General features: G+C 50.8%; 1 protein-coding gene across 9 annotated transcripts in view; it reads right to left on the bottom strand.

The window, feature by feature from the left end:
• The window catches only part of LOC139571262 (BAH and coiled-coil domain-containing protein 1), a 202419-nt gene that overhangs the window by 64924 nt on the left and 120110 nt on the right, over positions 1 to 17385 (bottom strand). For 6 of the 9 annotated variants that reach the window (XM_071393974.1, XM_071393965.1, XM_071394000.1 and 3 more), the window contains 5 exons: positions 11680 to 11805; positions 7157 to 9532; positions 5298 to 5412; positions 2840 to 3051; positions 2401 to 2559 (listed from right to left, as the gene is read on the bottom strand). In XM_071393974.1, coding sequence (XP_071250075.1) covers positions 2401 to 2559; positions 2840 to 3051; positions 5298 to 5412; positions 7157 to 9532; positions 11680 to 11805 — 2988 coding nt within the window. The remainder of the gene's footprint in view (positions 1 to 2400; positions 2560 to 2839; positions 3052 to 5297; positions 5413 to 7156; positions 9533 to 11679; positions 11806 to 17385) is intronic. The other 3 variants (XM_071393981.1, XM_071394037.1, XM_071394027.1) reach the window with 1 other exon arrangement.

The following is a 17385-nucleotide window of genomic DNA, read 5'->3' as shown; positions in this document are numbered from 1 at the left end:
TCTCTCTCTCTCTCTCTGTCTCTCTATCTCTATCTCTCTCTGTCTCTTTCTCCCTCTCTCTCTGTCTCTCTCTCTCTGTCTCGCTCTCTCTCTCTGTCTGTCTCTCTCTCTGTGTCTCGCTCTCTCTCTGTCTCGCTCTCTCTCCCTCTCTCTCTCTGTCTCGCTCTGTCTCTGTCTCTCTCTCTGTCTCTTTCCTCTCTCTCCAACTCAATGTGTTTTTGTCCTCTTACATATTTCACAGTACACTCATTAATGTGCATGTCCAGTCTGATCCTCCTTCCACCCCCTCAGCCCCCCTGACGCACCATGGAACCTTTGTCCTGAAACATTAACCCGGCTCAGCTAATCTTTCCCCGGGGAAGGGTTTCGTGGATGCACTTCCCCTCTCCTCTGCAACTCCTGCGGAGCGCGGAAGGAAACACACCACTGAGGATGGAGAGCTAATTACATTCCACAGTCTGTTTGCTGAATAGGTCCTGCTGCATAGATGTAGAGCACTGCTTTAGTTTCTTCCTGTGTGTGTGTGTGTGTGTGTGTGTGTGTGTGTGTGTGTGTGTGTGTGTGTGTGTGTGTGTGTGTGTGTGTGTGTGTGTGTGTGTGTGTGTGTGTGTGTGTGTGTGTGTGTGTGTGTGTGTGTGTGTGTGTGTACATATGTTTTTGGAGCGCACCCTGACCCATCCAGGGACCCAGCCCTGCGGGGGACAGAACAGGTGGTGAGCAGAAACTGGGATGAGTATTCTCTGTGTGTGTGTGTGTGTGTGTGTGCAGCATGCCCTTGTGTGTGTTTTCTATGTGGATGCGTATATATGTGTGGGTGTTGCCGTTAACAGAAAGCTCATCAGCTGACGACATAATATACTAATACAACCAGGATATAAAGGAAACGCTACAGTAAAACTAGTGGATGGAAAATACAACCAGCAGTAGAAAACAACAGACTGCAATAAGAGAATACAATGACCCAAGGTCAAGTGCTCAACGTTGAGGGGTAGGTGTTAAAGGGTAAGGGTAAGTGTTAAGGGGTAAAGGTAGGTGTTAAGGGGTAAAGGTAGGTGTTAAGGGGTAAAGGTAGGTGTTAAAGGGTAAGGTTAAGTGTTAAGGGGTAAAGGTAGGTGTTAAGGGGTAAAGGTAGGTGTTAAGGGGTAAAGGTAGGTGTTAAGGGGTAAGGGTAGGTGTTAAGGGGTAAGGGTAGGTGTTAAGGGGTAAGGGTAGGTGTTAAGGGGTAAGGGTAGGTGTTAAGGGGTAAAGGTAGGTGTTAAGGGGTAAGGGTAGGGTTAAGGGGTAAAGGTAGGTGTTAAGGGGTAAGGGTAGGTGTTAAGGGGTAAGGGTAGGTGTTAAGGGGTAAGGGTAGGTGTTAAGGGGTAAAGGTAGGTGTTAAGGGGTAAGGGTAGGTGTTAAGGGGTAAGGGTAGGTGTTAAGGGGTAAAGGTAGGTGTTACAGGGTAAGGGTAGGTGTTAAGGGGTAAGGGTAGGTGTTAAGGGGTAAGGGTAGGTGTTAAGGGGTAAAGGTAGGTGTTAAGGGGTAAAGGTAGGTGTTAAGGGGTAAGGGTAGGTGTTAAGGGGTAAGGGTAGGTGTTAAGGGGTAAGGGTAGGTGTTAAGGGGTAAGGGTAGGTGTTAAGGGGTAAAGGTAGGTGTTAAGGGGTAAAGGTAGGTGTTAAGGGGTAAAGGTAGGTGTTAAGGGGTAAGGGTAGGGTTAAGGGGTAAAGGTAGGTGTTAAGGGGTAAGGGTAGGTGTTAAGGGGTAAGGGTAGGTGTTAAGAGGTAAAGGTAGGTGTTAAGTGGTAAAGGTAGGTGTTACAGGGTAAGGGTAGGTGTTAAGGGGTAAGGGTAGGTGTTAAGGGGTAAAGGTAGGTGTTAAGTGGTAAAGGTAGGTGTTACAGGGTAAGGGTAGGTGTTAAGGGTTAAGGGGTAAGGGTTAAGAGGTAAGGGTAGGTTTTAGGTGTTATGGGGTAAGGGTAAGGGTAGGTGTTAAGGAGTAAGGGTAGGTGTTAAGGGGTAAGGGTAGGTGTTAAGGAGTAAGGGTAGGTGTTAAGGGGTAAGGGTTAAGAGGTAAGGGTAGGTTTTAGGTGTTAAGGGGTAAGGGTAGGTGTTAAGAGGTAAGGGTAGGGTTAAGGGGTAAGAATTAAGGGGTTAGGGTAGGGTAGGGGTTAAGGGGTAAGGGTAGATGTTAAGAGGTAAGGGTAGGGTTAAGGGGTAAGAGTTAAGGGGTTAGGGTAGGGTAGGGGTTAAGGGGTAAGGGTAGATGTTAAGGGGTAAGGGTAGGGGTTAAGGAGTAATGGGGTAACTAAGTAAGGATGTAGAGTGACATGCAAGAGGAGAAAACCATTGAGAAAAGATATTGAAAAAAACACATTGAAAACACGTTGCGATAAAACCCATTGATAAAAATAGTGAGGCTCACCCAGGTGATGTGTGGCAGGGTGGGCAGCAGGCTCTGTGGGTAGCACCACCAGCTGGGTAGACGGGTCCTGGGGCAGAGGCAGCACAGGCTGTAGAGACCCTGGCATGGCTGCAGAAAAACCTGGGGTGAGGTTCTGGTGAAGGGCTGAGTGGCCGATTCCTGCAACATCAGGAAGATGTTACAACAGATTCAGCAGCTGTGTGTAGTTCATTACCAATACAGCTATACTGCAACACAGCCTGCAAAGGCAGCAACAGGACAGGAAATAGCAAGATGAAGACTGATCTACAATACATCTGTAGGACTTATCTCAATTTTCATGAATGTTTTTATATTGAGGCATTACAATTGATTGTTTTTTATTTATAGTGTGACACCAACACGTTGGTTATTATGGAAATAAAGTTTTCTGAATTTGAATCCAATTTAACTTTCTCACCGTAGGAGTGGCTTGTCATCCAGATGGAGGGACTTCCAGTGCTCGGCATCCAATGGTGGTGGGCCGAGTGGGCGTGTGCATGTGCAGAGGGGTCTCCTAATTGGCCAGATTGTAGGGAAGTCCCACCCGGCACCATGAGGTGAGAGGTGATGTCACCGTGACAGCTGTTGGACGGATGGATCCTTGTGAATTCAACTGGATCTTTATTATCCCTGAGATAGAACCATTGAGAGAGAAATGAGGAGAGACAGAAAACACAGAATAATATAGAGGAGGGGCAGAGTAGAGGAGGAAGGTCAGAGTAGAGGAGGAAGGTCAGAGTAGAGGAGGAAAGTGGGAGTAGAGGAGGAAGGTCAGAGTAGAGGAGGAAGGTCAGAGTAGAGGAGGAAGGTGAGAGTAGAGGAGGAAGGTCAGAGTAGAGGAGGAACGTGAGAGTAGAGGAGGAAGGTGAGAGTAGAGGAGGAAGGTCAGAGTAGAGGATGAAGATCAGAGTAGATGAGGAAGGTCAGAGTAGAGGAGGAAGGTCAGAGTAGAGGAGGAAGGTCAGAGTAGAGGAGGAAGGTCAGAGTAGAGGAGGAAGGTCAGAGTAGAGGAGGAAGGTGAGAGTAGAGGAGGAACGTGAGAGTAGAGGAGGAAGGTGAGAGTAGAGGAGGAAGGGCAGAGTAGAGGAGGAAGGTGAGAGTAGAGGAAGACACCTATTTGAAGACCTGTTTTTGACACTACAGTGTTACTGTAGCTAGTAATGAGTGTAGGAGCGGTTGTTAATAACTAACTGTAAACAACTTTAACTTCTCTTGGGTAGGGGGCAGCATTCGGAATTTTGGATGAAAAGCATGCCCAAATTAAACTGCCAGCTACTCATCCCCAGAAGATAAGATATGCGTATTATTAGTAGATTTGGATAGAAAACACTCTGACGTTTCTAAAACTGTTTGAATCATGTCTGTGAGTATAACAGAACTTATTTAGCAGGCGAAACCCCGAGGACAAACCATTCAGATATATTTTTTTGAGGTCACTCTCTTTTCAATGAGTTTTCATTGGGAAACCAGATTTCTAAGGGACCTTCTTGCAGTTCCTACCGCTTCCACTGGATGTCAACAGTCTTTAGAAATTGGTTGAGGTTATTCCTTTGTGTAATAAAGAAGTACGGCCATCTTGAACGAGGGTCACTCGAAGTGTCCTGTTTGTTAGAAGCGCGTGACCAGAAAGCTAGCTACAGTTGGTTTTAATCCTGTATTGAACACAGACCATCCCGTCTTCAATTTTATCGATTATTTACATAAAAAAATACCTAAAGTTGTATTACAAAAGTAGTTAGAAATTCTTTGGCAAAGTTTTGAGATATTTTGTAGTCACGTTTCACGAACCAGTGTTTTTCTGGATCAAACGTGCCAAATAAAAGGACATTTTGGATATATATCGACAGAATTAATCAAACAAAAGGACCATTTGTGATGTTTATGGGACATATTGGAGTACCAACAACAGAAGCTCATCAAAGGTAAGGCATGAATTATATTTTTATTTCTGCGTTTTGTGTCGCGCCTGCAGGGTTGAAATATGCTTCTCTCTCTTTGTTTACAATGGTGCTGTTTTCAGATAATAGCATCGTTTGCTTTCGCAGACAAGCCTATTTGAATTCTGACATGTTGGCTGGATTCACAACCAGTGTAGCTTTAATTTGGTATCTTTCATGTGTGATTTAATGAAAGTTCGATTTTTATAGTAATTAATTTGAATTTGGCGCTCTGCATTTTCTCTGGCATTTTGCCAAATGAGACAGTAGCGTCCCGCCTAAACTCAGATTTTTGGATATAAATATGAACTTTACCGAACAAAACATACATGTATTGTGTAACATGAAGTCCTATGAGTGTCATTTGATGAAGATCATCAAAGGTTAGTGATTCATTTTATCTCTATTTCTGCTTTTTGTTACTCCTCTCTTTGGCTGGAAATTTGGCTGTCTTTTTCTGTGACTTGGCTCATACCTAACATAATCGTTTGGTGTGCTTTCATCGTAAAACCTTTTTGAAATCGGACACTTTGGCTGGATTTACAACAAGTGTATCTTTAAAATGGTGTAAAATACTTGTATGTTTGAGGAATGTTTGGGATTTCTGTTGTTTTGAATTTGGCGCCCTGCAGTTTCACTGGCTGTTGACGAGGTGGGACGCTACCGTCCCACATACCCTAGTGAGGTTAACTGTGGGGTGAAACAATATACTTATTTACTGTTAGGTAGATACCGTTACCGCGCTATGCTAGCAAACACAACGCTGCCTCCAAAACTGGTAGGGTGTCTCCAGTAATATGTTTACATGTTGCTGTTTGTGACATATCCTCTTTCCAAGCGTATAGTGACGTTTTGTTCTTGTTGACGTCTGTAATCAGAAAGTTGCCCCGCTGTGTATGATGATGTCATATTGCTGAGTAACGTCAGACTGAGTCTCACCTGATGTAGGCCTCTCTGTCTCGGTCCAGGCAGGTCAGACCCATCCGCTCTCCACTCATCCTCTTCCTCTCCTCCTCTCCTGCAGGGTCTGAGGGGTACATGGAGCGAGGAGGTCCTAGGAGACAAATATCAGTTCAGGGAGAGGTCTTCACCACCTATCCCCTGATGAGCCCTAACCCCCAACACTCAGTCGCTGCACCGCAAAAATCTCTATCTAAAACTAACCTCAAGGGTGGGATCTCTACCAAACTCTAACATTAAGGGTGGGATATCTACCAAACTCTAACATTAAGGGTGGTATCTCTAACTCTAACATTAAGGGTGGGATCTCTACCAAACTCTAACATTAGGGTGGAATCGCTAACTCTAACATTAAGGGTGGAATCTCTACCAAACTCTAACATTAAGGGTGGAATCTCTACCAAACTCTAACATTAAGGGTGGGATCTCTACCAAACTCTAACATTAAGGGTGGGATCTCTAACTCTAACATTAAGGGTGGGATCTCTACCAAACTCTAACATTAAGGGTGGAATCGCTACCGACCTCTAACATTAAGGGTGGAATCTCTACCTAACTCTAACCTTAAGGGTGGAATCTCTACCGAACTCTAACATTAAGGGTGGAATCTCTACCGAACTCTAACATTAAGGGTGGAATCTCTACCGAACTCTAACATTAAGGGTGGAATCTCTACCAAACTCTAACATTAAGGGTGGAATTTCTACCAAACTCTAACATTAAGGGTGAAAACCCTACCTAACTCTAACCTTAAGGGTGGAATCTCTACCTAACTCTAACATCAAGGGTGGAATCTCTACCAAACTCTAACATTAAGGGTGGAATCTCTACCGAACTCTAACATTAAGAGTGGAATCTCTACCTAACTCTAACATTAAGGGTGGAATCCCTACCGAACTCTAACATTAAGGGTGGGATCTCTACCTAACTCTAACATTAAGGGTGGACTCTCTACCTAACACCCAGGGTACACTAACTCCCAGGGTATACTAATTCCCAGGGTACACTAACACCCAGGGTACACTAACTCCCAGGGTACACTAACTCCCAGGGTACACTAACTCCCAGGGAACACTAACACCCAGGGTACACTAACTCCCAGGGTACACTAACACCCATGGTACACTAACTCCCATGGTACACTAACACCCAGGGAACACTAACTCCCAGGGTACACTAACTCCCAGGGAACACTAACACCCAGGGTACACTAAGTCCCAGGGTACACTAACTCCCAGGGTACACTAACTCCCAGGGTACACTAACTCCCAGGGTACACTAACTCCCAGGGTACACTAACTCCCAGGGTACACTAACACCCAGGGTACACTAACTCCCAGGGTACACTAACTCCCAGGGTACACTAATCCCAGGGAACACTAACTCCCAGGGTACACTAACTCCCAGGGTACACTAACTCCCAGGGTACACTAATCCCAGGGAACACTAACACCCAGGGTACACTAACTCCCAGGGTACACTAACTCCCAGGGTACACTAACTCCCAGGGTACACTAACTCCCAGGGTACACTAACTCCCAGGGTACACTAACTCTACTACCTGCCTCTCTCTCTGACAACCATACCTACTACAGCTCTACTGCCACAGACTCAGATCTCCTGCCATGTACTTCTCTCCTCCTCTCTTTTCTTCCCAGTGCCTTTAACTGTTTAGTCAAATAAAGCTGTTTCTACTTTAGGCTTTGGCAAAGCCCGCTGTTTATGTTTCATCAGTGAGGTCTTCCAAAGGTCGTAGACAAATAATCTCTGCTCAGTTCCCCTGCTCCTTCTGTTTATTTAAGCAAGCGACCCCAAAGGCCCGGAGGTTACCCCCGTACCTTTCATGGAGGGGTGCACCCGCCCCTGCCGGCTGTTGTGGTGGGCGTCCACCGGGCGACAGGACGGTTCCCTCTGCCTCGCCACGGCGACTGCGATGCCCACAGGCGGTTGGCGCACCTCTCCCTCACCGTGACCCACCGCCTCGCCCACCTCCCGGCCACGCCCCCCACAGTCAGAGCGCTCGCCGTCATTGGCCGGGCCCTTCCTGGTGGGTAGGGCCTGTTGTTGTTTGCTGCCTTGCAGGGTGCAGCTAACCCCGGGGGCTCCACCTCCAGGACCACCAGGGCCACCGGATTTGAGGCTCCCCAGGCCCCCGAAGGGACTCTTCTGGGAGAGGAGCAGGGGCTGCTGCTGGGTGCTGTACTTCAGCAGGCTCTTCATGGCACTGCTCTCCTCCTGGGCCTGTGAGGCGACCTGGGGGTCTTGCTGCTGCTGAGAGGGGGCTGGGGGTGGAGGTGGCTGGGGCTGGGGAGAAGGATGAGGAGGGAGGCCCATACCTTGCCCTGGTTGTTGCTGGGGCTGTTGCCTGCCACCACTGAGAGACTCCATGTAGGCCTTCCGCTGCTGCTCCTCCTCTGCAGGGTGGACGTGGTGAGGCCTCATGGCCCAGGGAGGAACCGGGGGCTGCTGGGGGTGATGCTGCTGTCCCTGCCCACTGTTGCTGTAGCCGTACGGGGACATCTCCATCTCCAGCTTCCTGTTCAGGTCCTGGTTCTGGTTCTGTTTGTTGCTCTGGTTCAGCTCTGCTGCTGGGGCGTCCGGGCCAGGCCCGCCGTGCTGCTGGTGGCGAATACGGGCCACCTTCTGACCATCTCTCTGTAAGGAACAACTCCCACCTACAGCACCACCGCCTGCACCTCCCCGACCCCCCAGGGGTGAGGCGTTAGGCAGGGGGCCCGGGAGGGAGCAGTCTCTGTAGGGGGAGGTGTTGACTGAGTGGGGGAGGGAGTGTCCGGCCTTGGCTCCCTGGGGAAGAGAGGGCCGGAACACATCGGTGGTGTCCACTCCCACGCTATTGATGCATTCAACGCTGCGGGAACGCACGGCTTGGTGCTGCTGGGGCTGGGGCTGCTGGGGAAGGGGTTGTTGGGGCTGGGGTTGTTGGGGCTGGGGTTGTTGGGGCTGGGTTTGTTGGGGCTGGGTTTGTTGGGGCTGGGGCTGCTGGGTTTGTTGGGGCTGGGTTTGTTGGGGGTGGTGGTGGTGACTTTGCATCCAGTCCGGGGCCTTCTCAGCCTTTCTGTATGGGTGCTGCTGTTGCTGTTTCCTGTGCCAGTTACTGGGGGGGGCCCCTCCTCCACTCTTCTCCATGGCCTTGTCCTTGGCACTGCCGCCCCCACCCACTAACCCCTGGCAGGCGGTTGGGGTGCCCATCTGGAAGGGGTCCCCGCTGGACTTGTCCCCCAGGTGTCCTCCCCCTACAGATGGTATGAACGTGGGCCCTGTCACTTTGGGGTCTCGCCCCCCTCCCCCTCCCCTCTCGTGCGGCGAGGGGTTGGTTAGAGGGGCAGGTGGAGGCGAGCAGAAGAAGTCCGGGTGGTGGTGTGTGTGTGGGTGATGGGGATGGCTGGGGTGGAGCTGAAGGCAGTGGAACCCCCCCGGATGCGGGTGAGGGTGGTGGTGGGGGTGGAGGTGGGGGTGGCCTCCCCCAGCGGCTGAACCCATTTGTAGAGGAGGCGCCACAGAGTAGGGAAGGGCGTGGTGGAGCATCTGGCCCCTCCCCTCCAGACAGTCCGAAGGCTGCTCACTGATCCTCATCTCGCCGCTCACCCCTTCCTTGGTGCAGCGGACGTTCCCCCCACCCTCCATGTGTCTGTGGCTGGCCTGTGTCTGAGCCCCCCTGCTCCCCACCACCTCCCCCCCATAGCTAGTCATGGAAGCCTTGGCCCCACCCGTTCCAGAGTCCCCCCCGTTCTGCATCTTTCCGTTGAGCAGGCAGGCGCTGAGGGTTCTGGTCATACCTAGGGTCTGTTGGTGCTCCATGTGCCTCTCCAGGGCTCTGCTATTGACCTCCTCCAGGGAGACCGGGTGCTGTGGATACTGGGGGTGCTGCTGGTGGGGGTGTGGCTGTGTGTGGCCGGGGTGTGGGTGGTGGTGGTGTGGATGTGAGGGCTGGGGGTGGTGGCTGTGGTGCTGCTGTCGCTCCTTGGTCTCCTGTTTGCTGCTGGGCCTCTCCTTGTCCTTGGTGCTGGGGACCACCCCTCTCTCGACGGACCCCTCCTTCAGGCCCTTGTGTAGGCTGACTCCGCCCCCTGGGTCCATGTCCCGACTGCAGGAGCCCTGAGGGTGTCCCGGCCCCGCCCTGGAGATGGGCGGAAGACCGTGATTGGCTGAGATGAGAGGGGGCTGGGACGGAAGGCTTCTTAGATAGAAGTTCTCTGTAAGATATAAAAGTTCCAAATTATATAAATATAAAATATTTCAATGATATATACTGAACACAAATATAAAGGCAACATGTAAAGTGTTGGTTCCATGTTTCATGAGCTGAAATAAAAGATCCCAGAAATGTTCTAAACGTACGAAAAGATTATTTCTCTCAAATGTTGTGCACAAATGTGTTTACACCCCTGTTAGTGAGCAAGATGATCCATCCACCTGACAGGTGTGGCATATCAAGAAGCTGATTAAACAGCATGATCATTATACAGGTGCACCTTGTGCTGGGGACAATATAAGGCCACTCTAAAATATGCAGTTTTTTTCACACAACACAATGCCACATATGTATCAAGTTTTGAGGGAGTGTGCAATTGGCATGCTGACTGCAGGAATGTCCACCAGAGCTGTTGCCAGAGAATTGAATGTTAACTTCTCTACCATAAGCCGTCGTTTGAGAGAATTTAGCAGTACGTCCAACCGGCCTCACAACCGCAGACCACATGTAACCACGCCAGCCCAGGGCCTCCACATCCGACTTCTTCACGTGCGGGATCGTCTGAGACCAGCCACCCGGACAGCTGATGAAACTTTATTTCTGTCTGTAATAAAGCCCTTTTGTGGGGAAAAACGAATTCTGACTGGGTGGGCCTGGCTCCCCAGTGGCTGGGCCCGGCTCCCCAGTGGGTGGGCCCGGCTCCCCAGTGGCTGGACCCGGCTCCCCAGTGGGTGGGTCTGGCTCCCCAGTGGGTGGGCCTGGCTCCACAGTGGAAGGGGCCTGGCTCCACAGTGGGTGGGCCTGGCTCCCCAGTGGGTGGGCCTGGCTCCCCAGTGGATGGGCCTGGCTCCCCAGTGGATGGGCCTGGCTCCCCAGTGGGTGGGTCTGGCTCCCCAGTGGGTGGACCTGGCTCCCCAGTGGATGGGCCTATACCCTCCCAGGCCCACCCATGCTGTGCCAATGCTCATTCATGTAAAATCCATAGATTAGAGCCTAATTTATTTATTTCAATTGACTGATTTCCTTATATGAACTGTAAATCAGTAAAATAATTTAAATTGTTGCATGTTGCATTTATATTTCTGTTCAGTAGAAAAGAAACAGACTCCTAAAGGGGAAGTTCAGGATTTTAGAGATTTGTGTTAGAAAGTGTAATTCGTGGTTTGTTTTCCTTTAAACAGCCACTACAAACGTCAACCACTTTAGCCACCACTAACTCTTTAGCCACCACTAGCTCTTTAGCCACCACTAGCTCTTTAGCCACCACTAGCTCTTTAGCCACCACTAACTCTTTAGCCACCACTAGCTCTTTAGCCACCACTAGCTCTTTAGCCACCACTAGCTCTTTAGCCACCACTAGCTCTTTAGCCACCATTAGCTCTTTAGCCACCACTAGGTCTTTAGCCACCACTAGCTCTTTAGCCACCACTAGGTCTTTAGCCACCACTAGGTCTTTAGCTACCACTAGCTCTTCAGCCACCATTAGCTCTTTAGCCACCACTAGCTCTTTAGCCACCATTAGCTCTTTAGCCACCACTAGCTCTTTAGCCACCATTAGCTCTTTAGCCACCACCTGCTCTTTAGCCACCACTAGCTCTTTAGCCACCATTAGCTCTTTAGCCACCACTAGCTCTTTAGCCACCACTAGCTCTTTAGCCACCACTAGCTCACAAGTTAATGGCTAATGTGTGCAATTGTTAAAATGTCATGATCAAATCTACTGAAATCAACTGAAGTCAACTCCATATTTGGTTTGATGTTACTTAGAGGTGATTTGGCCTTTAACAAAAAGATTCACTTCCGTTGACTGTTAGGTAGTAGTGGATAAAGTTAGCTGAAGTTTGTAGTGTCTGTTTTAATAGAAAACCAAACCATGGATTACAGTTTTTACTGGCCCATAGACGACTTTCAGGCTGAGGAAATATCCAGCTGTAAAATCCTGAACTTCCCCTTTAAAAAACATCCATTGGCCAACCAGGCAGCAAATCTAAAAGACAGGATTACATTATTACATTTAAGGTAATATCCCTGTGGGCATCCACATAGCTAGCAATATCCATTATCCAATTACATCATACTTTGTTGTGTTCAATTGGATTTCAATATCTTAATTCCGTCTGATTGAATTTTAATGTGTTTGCGACTCACCTTTTTGGGTGTCGTAGAAACGGTGCTGCCCGTAGAGGACGCCGCTGTTGGCATGGTGATCCAAGTGGCTCATGGGAAGGAAGGTATGGGCGAGACTCCCTGAGAATCGAGGATACCCCGGGGCTGCTGGGAGGGAGAGAGAGAAAGAGACAGAAAAAGAGAACGATAGAGAGAGTGGGGGGAGAGAGAGTGTGGGAGAGGGAGGGAGGGAGGGAGGGAGGGAGAGAGAGAGAGAGAGAGAGAGAGAGAGAGAGAGAGAGAGAGAGAGAGAGAGAGAGAGAGAGAGAGAGAGAGAGAGAGAGAGAGAGAGAGAGAGAGAGAGAGAGAGAGAGAGAGAGAGAGAGAGAGAGAGAGAGAGAGAGAGAGAGAGAGAGAGAGAGAGAGAGAGAGAGAGAGAGAGAGAGAGAGAGAGAGAGAGAGAGAGAGAGAGAGAGAGAGAGAGAGAGAGAGAGAGAGAGAGAGAGAGACTGATAAGACCAGACATCACTGAGTTAGAGTCGTCCCGTCACGACTGTGGAAATGACATATAATCCTTTAGGTCCCATGCAGCTGGTTGTGTTGTATATACACTAACAACTATACAGCCTCGGCTTGTCATATTCACTACTTGGGTTTCGAATGTAAACAATAGAACACTATCTCTGTCTTGGGGATTGCGGTAATGGAGGAAATTTTCCCTCTAAACATATGGCTGTCTCTCTCTGAGCTGAGGAAGCTAGATGTTCCTTCCGTCTGAAGCAAGAGATAACACAGGCCCCAATTTTTTAAAGGGCCAATATGTGATATTTCCATTGGATTGAAGGCCTCTATCTACACTGACTGGCTGTTGCCCTTCGCTGCCCTTTTCTAGGGTTCAAAGATCAATTTGACTGGAGACCTTCAAGACTCGGCACCTGGTTCTATGACAACAAGCCCATCTGCAGAATATTTACACAATCTACCAGGATTACATTTCAAACACAAAGGACCTTGAAGGTAGAGAGAGAAGGACAGAAACAAGGAGAGAGGAGACAGAGAAGGAGCGAGAGAAGGAGAGAGAAGGAGACAGAGAAGGAGAGAGAGAAGGAGAGAGAAGGTAGAGAGAGAAGGAGAGATAAGGTAGAGAGAGAAGGAGAGAGAAGGTAGAGAGAGAAGGAGACAGAGGAGAGAGAAGGTAGAGAGAGAAGGAGACAGAGAAGGAGAGAGAAGGAGGCAGAGAAGGAGACAGAGAAGAAGAGATAAGGTAGAGAGAGAAGGAGACAGAGAAGGAGAGAGAAGGAGGCAGAGAAGGAGACAGAGAAGAAGAGATAAGGTAGAGAGAGAAGGAGACAGAGAAGGATAGAAAGAAGGAGTGAGAGACGATGTTAAAGCCTTTAGACAATGAAAACAGCCACCGCTCTGAAACATCTCCTTCATGCATCAGAGCCCCATCACAGATCTGTCAGAGGCTGTTACCTCACTTAGAACTTTACCCGGTTCATAATCAACCATAGATGTTAATATACTGTATCTATTTCAAGCTGGCTCAAAGCAACAGAGGGATAGAACTGAATCAAACGAAATAGTCATACTAACGGTGGAACATAAATGTCCATGAAATGTTCCAGAAATGTTAAGCATCGCCATTTAAAAAGAAGGACTTTATCATATAAAAAATATACATTTAAAGCAAATAAGAGTCTATCCAAAATGGTGTGTTATTTATTGCTGGTCATGAAAAACCACCAGATGTAACCCACACAGTACCCTCCCCGTCCACACCCTACCACCCACACAGTACCCTCCCCGTCCACACTCTACCACCCACACAGTACCCCCGTCCACCTCCTACCACCCACACAGTACCCTCCCCGTCCACACCCTACCACCCACACAGTACCCTCCCCCGTCCACACCCTACCACCCACACAGTACCCTCCCCGTCCACACCCTACCACCCACACAGTACCCTCCCCCGTCCACACCCTACCACCCACACAGTACCCTCCCCCGTCCACACTCTACCACCCACACAGTACCCTCCCCCGTCCACACCCTACCACCCACACAGTACCCTCCCCGTCCACACCCTACCACCCACACAGTACCCTCCCCCGTCCACACCCTACCACCCACACAGTACCCCCGTCCACACCCTACCACCCACACAGTACCCTCCCCCGTCCACAACCTACCACCCACACAGTACCCTCCCCCGTCCACACCCTACCACCCACACAGTACCCCCGTCCACCTCCTACCACCCATACAGTACCCTCCCCGTCCACACCCTACCACCCACACAGTACCCTCCCCGTCCACACCCTACCACCCACACAGTACCCTCCCCGTCCACACCCTACCACCCACACAGTACCCTCCCCGGTCCACACCCTACCACCCACACAGTACCCTCCCCCGTCCACACCCTACCACCCACACAGTACCCTCCCCCGTCCACACCCTACCACCCACACAGTACCCTCCCCGTCCACACCCTACCACCCACACAGTACCCTCCCCGTCCATACCCTACCACCCACACAGTACCCTCCCCGTCCACACCCTACCACCCACACAGTACCCTCCCCCGTCCACACCCTACCACCCACACAGTACCCTCCCCCGTCCACACCCTACCACCCACACAGTACCCTCCCCCGTCCACACCCTACCACCCACACAGTACCCTCCCCCGTCCACCTCCTACCACCCACACAGTACCCTCCCCCATCCACACCCTACCACCCACACAGTACCCTCCCCCGTCCACACCCTACCACCCACACAGTACCCTCCCCCGTCCACACCCTACCACCCACACAGTACCCCCGTCCACCTCCTACCATCCACACAGTACCCCCGTCCACACCCTACCACCCACACAGTACCCTCCCCGTCCACACCCTACCACCCACACAGTACCCTCCCCCGTCCACACCCTACCACCTACACAGTACCCTCCCCGTCCACACCCTACCACCCACACAGTACCCTCCCCCGTCCACACCCTACCACCCACACAGTACCCTCCCCCGTCCACACCCTACCACCCACACAGTACCCTCCCCCGTCCACACCCTACCACCCACACAGTACCCTCCCCGTCCACACCCTACCACCCACACAGTACCCTCCCCCGTCCACACCCTACCACCCACACAGTACTCCCGTCCACACCCTACCACCCACGCAGTACCCTCCCCCGTCCACACCCTACCACTCACACAGTACCCTCCCCTGTCTACACCCTACCACCCACACAGTACCCTCCCCCGTCCACACCCTACCACCCACACAGTACCCTCCCCCGTCCACACCCTACCACCCACACAGTACCCTCCCCCGTCCACACCCTACCACCCACACAGTACCCCCGTCCACCTCCTACCACCCACACAGTACCCTCCCCCGTCCACCTCCTACCACCCACACAGTACCCTCCCCGTCCACACCCTACCACCCACAAAGTACACTCCCTGTCCACACCCTACCACCCACACAGTACCCCCGTCCACACCCTACCACCCACACAGTACCCTCCCCCGTCCACACCCTACCACCCACACAGTACCCTCCCCGTCCACACCCTACCACCCACACAGTACACTCCCCTGTCCACCTCCTACCACCCACACAGTACACTCTCCCGTCCACCTCCTACCACCCACACAGTACCCTCCCCGTCCACACCCTACCACCCACACAGTACACTCCCCCGTCCACCTCCTACCACCCACACAGTACCCTCCCCGTCCACACCCTACCACCCCCGTCCACAACCCACCACCCACACAGTACCCTCCCCCAGAGATAGCCATAGAAAAGATAGTGATACCCTATATTCATCATTAATGTGTGTGTGTGTGTGTGTGTGTGTGTGTGTGTGTGTGTGTGTGTGTGTGTGTGTGTGTGTGTGTGTGTGTGTGTGTGTGTGTGTGTGTGTGTGTGTGTGTGTGTGTGTGTGTGAGAGAGAGAGAAAGAGACTGGGTGATCCTAACTGTGTGTACATGCACGTCCTTTGTCCCTATGACATCATCACCAGTCCAGGTGGTGTGACTCGTCTCTCCTGCCCTGCACCTGTCTCTCACTTGCCCTCCCACTTTAGTTCCATGCAAAACTGACAGAGGTGGGGTGGGGGGGGGGGGGCATGGAGGTACAAGCTAAATGAAAGACAGACACATTTGTGTTGGCCAGTGTGTTTTGTGATCAGATGCAGTTCATTCTAGAGCCGTGTGGTGGGGGGTCTGTGAGAGGGTCTGTGTGAGGGTCTGTGTGTCTACTGTATGCCTGCCTGCCTGCATGCGTGTGTGTGTGTGTGTGTGTGTGTGTGTGTGTGTGTGTGTGTGTGTGTGTGTGTGTGTGTGTGTGTGTGTGTGTGTGTGTGTGTGTGTGTGTGTGTGTGTGTGTGTGTGTGTGTGTGTGTGTGTGTGTGTGCATCCGTTTGTGCACCAATTGTTTTTACGGCGGACTAACAGCTTTGAGTGTTGAACGTCTTACTTTCTGCATTAGAACAATGGGCTTTGTGGTCTGTCTGTCTCACTCTGCAGTAACTCTGGAGGGAGTGAGGGGAGTGCAGGCTTAATGACCTGGGACAATTCATTTGGCATCAAACGGAAGAAAACGGACTGAAACAGGGAGGGACTACTTGAATTTCTCCAATTAGAAACACTTATTTTCATCTTATGTTGCAAAACGTTTAAAAAATTTGCCGTGCATACCAGCTTGGTCCTGGAGAAACCTCTAGAACATCCAAAGTTAATGAATGAAACACAGAGAAGAGGGCAAACATCTCTGAGATAACACAGGAGAGCAGGAGGGTGATAATTACACTGGCTCCTCCTCTCTCTCTCCCTTTCTCTCTCTCTGTCTGTTTGTCTGTCTCTCTCTCTGTCTGTCTGTCTCTCTCTGTCTGTCAGTCTCTTTCTCTCTCGCTCTGTCTGTCTCTCTCTCTCTGTCTGTCTCTCTCTGTCTCCTTGTCTGTCTGTCTCTCTCTGTCTCTCTCTCCGTGTCTCTCTCCCTCTCTCTGTCCGTGTCTCTCTCTCTGTCTGTCCGCGTCTCTCTGTCTCTCTCTCTCTTTCTCTCTCTCTCGCTTGTCATGATTAATAAGCTCACTCATTTATGTCAATTAGTTTACAGAGGGAGAGAGAGAAAAAAAACAAAAGAAAGAATCCTTTGTTTAAACAAGACATTTTCCCTCTGATTTAGAGAAGGGAGAGAAAGGGAAAGAGAGGAGAGATAGAGAGAGTTGTTTGGCCTGGGAGAGGAGACAGTGTTTTTTCTGGGGTGTCGTGGTGTTTGTGAGCGTGACGATTGGCGGAGTAATCCCCTTTCACAGCGCAGTCTGGCTGTGCCCGATAATGCCAGCCTGCTCGCTTTCAGCATGCCCGCCGTCGGGGCGGCGAGAGGGGCTCTGCTGGGCATGGGCAGAGCCTATTCAGCCATTAATCTGGGCAGGACAAGGGAAGGTGCTGCTACTGCTGCAATTGTTGTTGCTGCTGCAGGCGACGTGAGCAGGGTCTTACCACGCAGACTGCTGACGCACACACACACACACACACACACACACACACACGCATACACACAGGCGCACAGACACAAACTCAAACACATGCATACACACACACAGGGCGTGAGGAATGACAGCGGAGCGTGTAGCACATGTCCTCTCCACAGTGGGAGCAGTAGCAGAGAATTATAGAACAATAGAACGTCCATAGCTTCAGCGTAAGACACACACACACACAC

This window comes from Salvelinus alpinus, chromosome 1 (genome assembly GCF_045679555.1).
Source record: "Salvelinus alpinus chromosome 1, SLU_Salpinus.1, whole genome shotgun sequence".
NCBI classification, from domain to species: Eukaryota; Metazoa; Chordata; class Actinopteri; order Salmoniformes; family Salmonidae; genus Salvelinus; species Salvelinus alpinus.
Note: the sequence above shows the minus strand (reverse complement) of the source record. Positions and strands in the feature narration are given on the sequence as shown.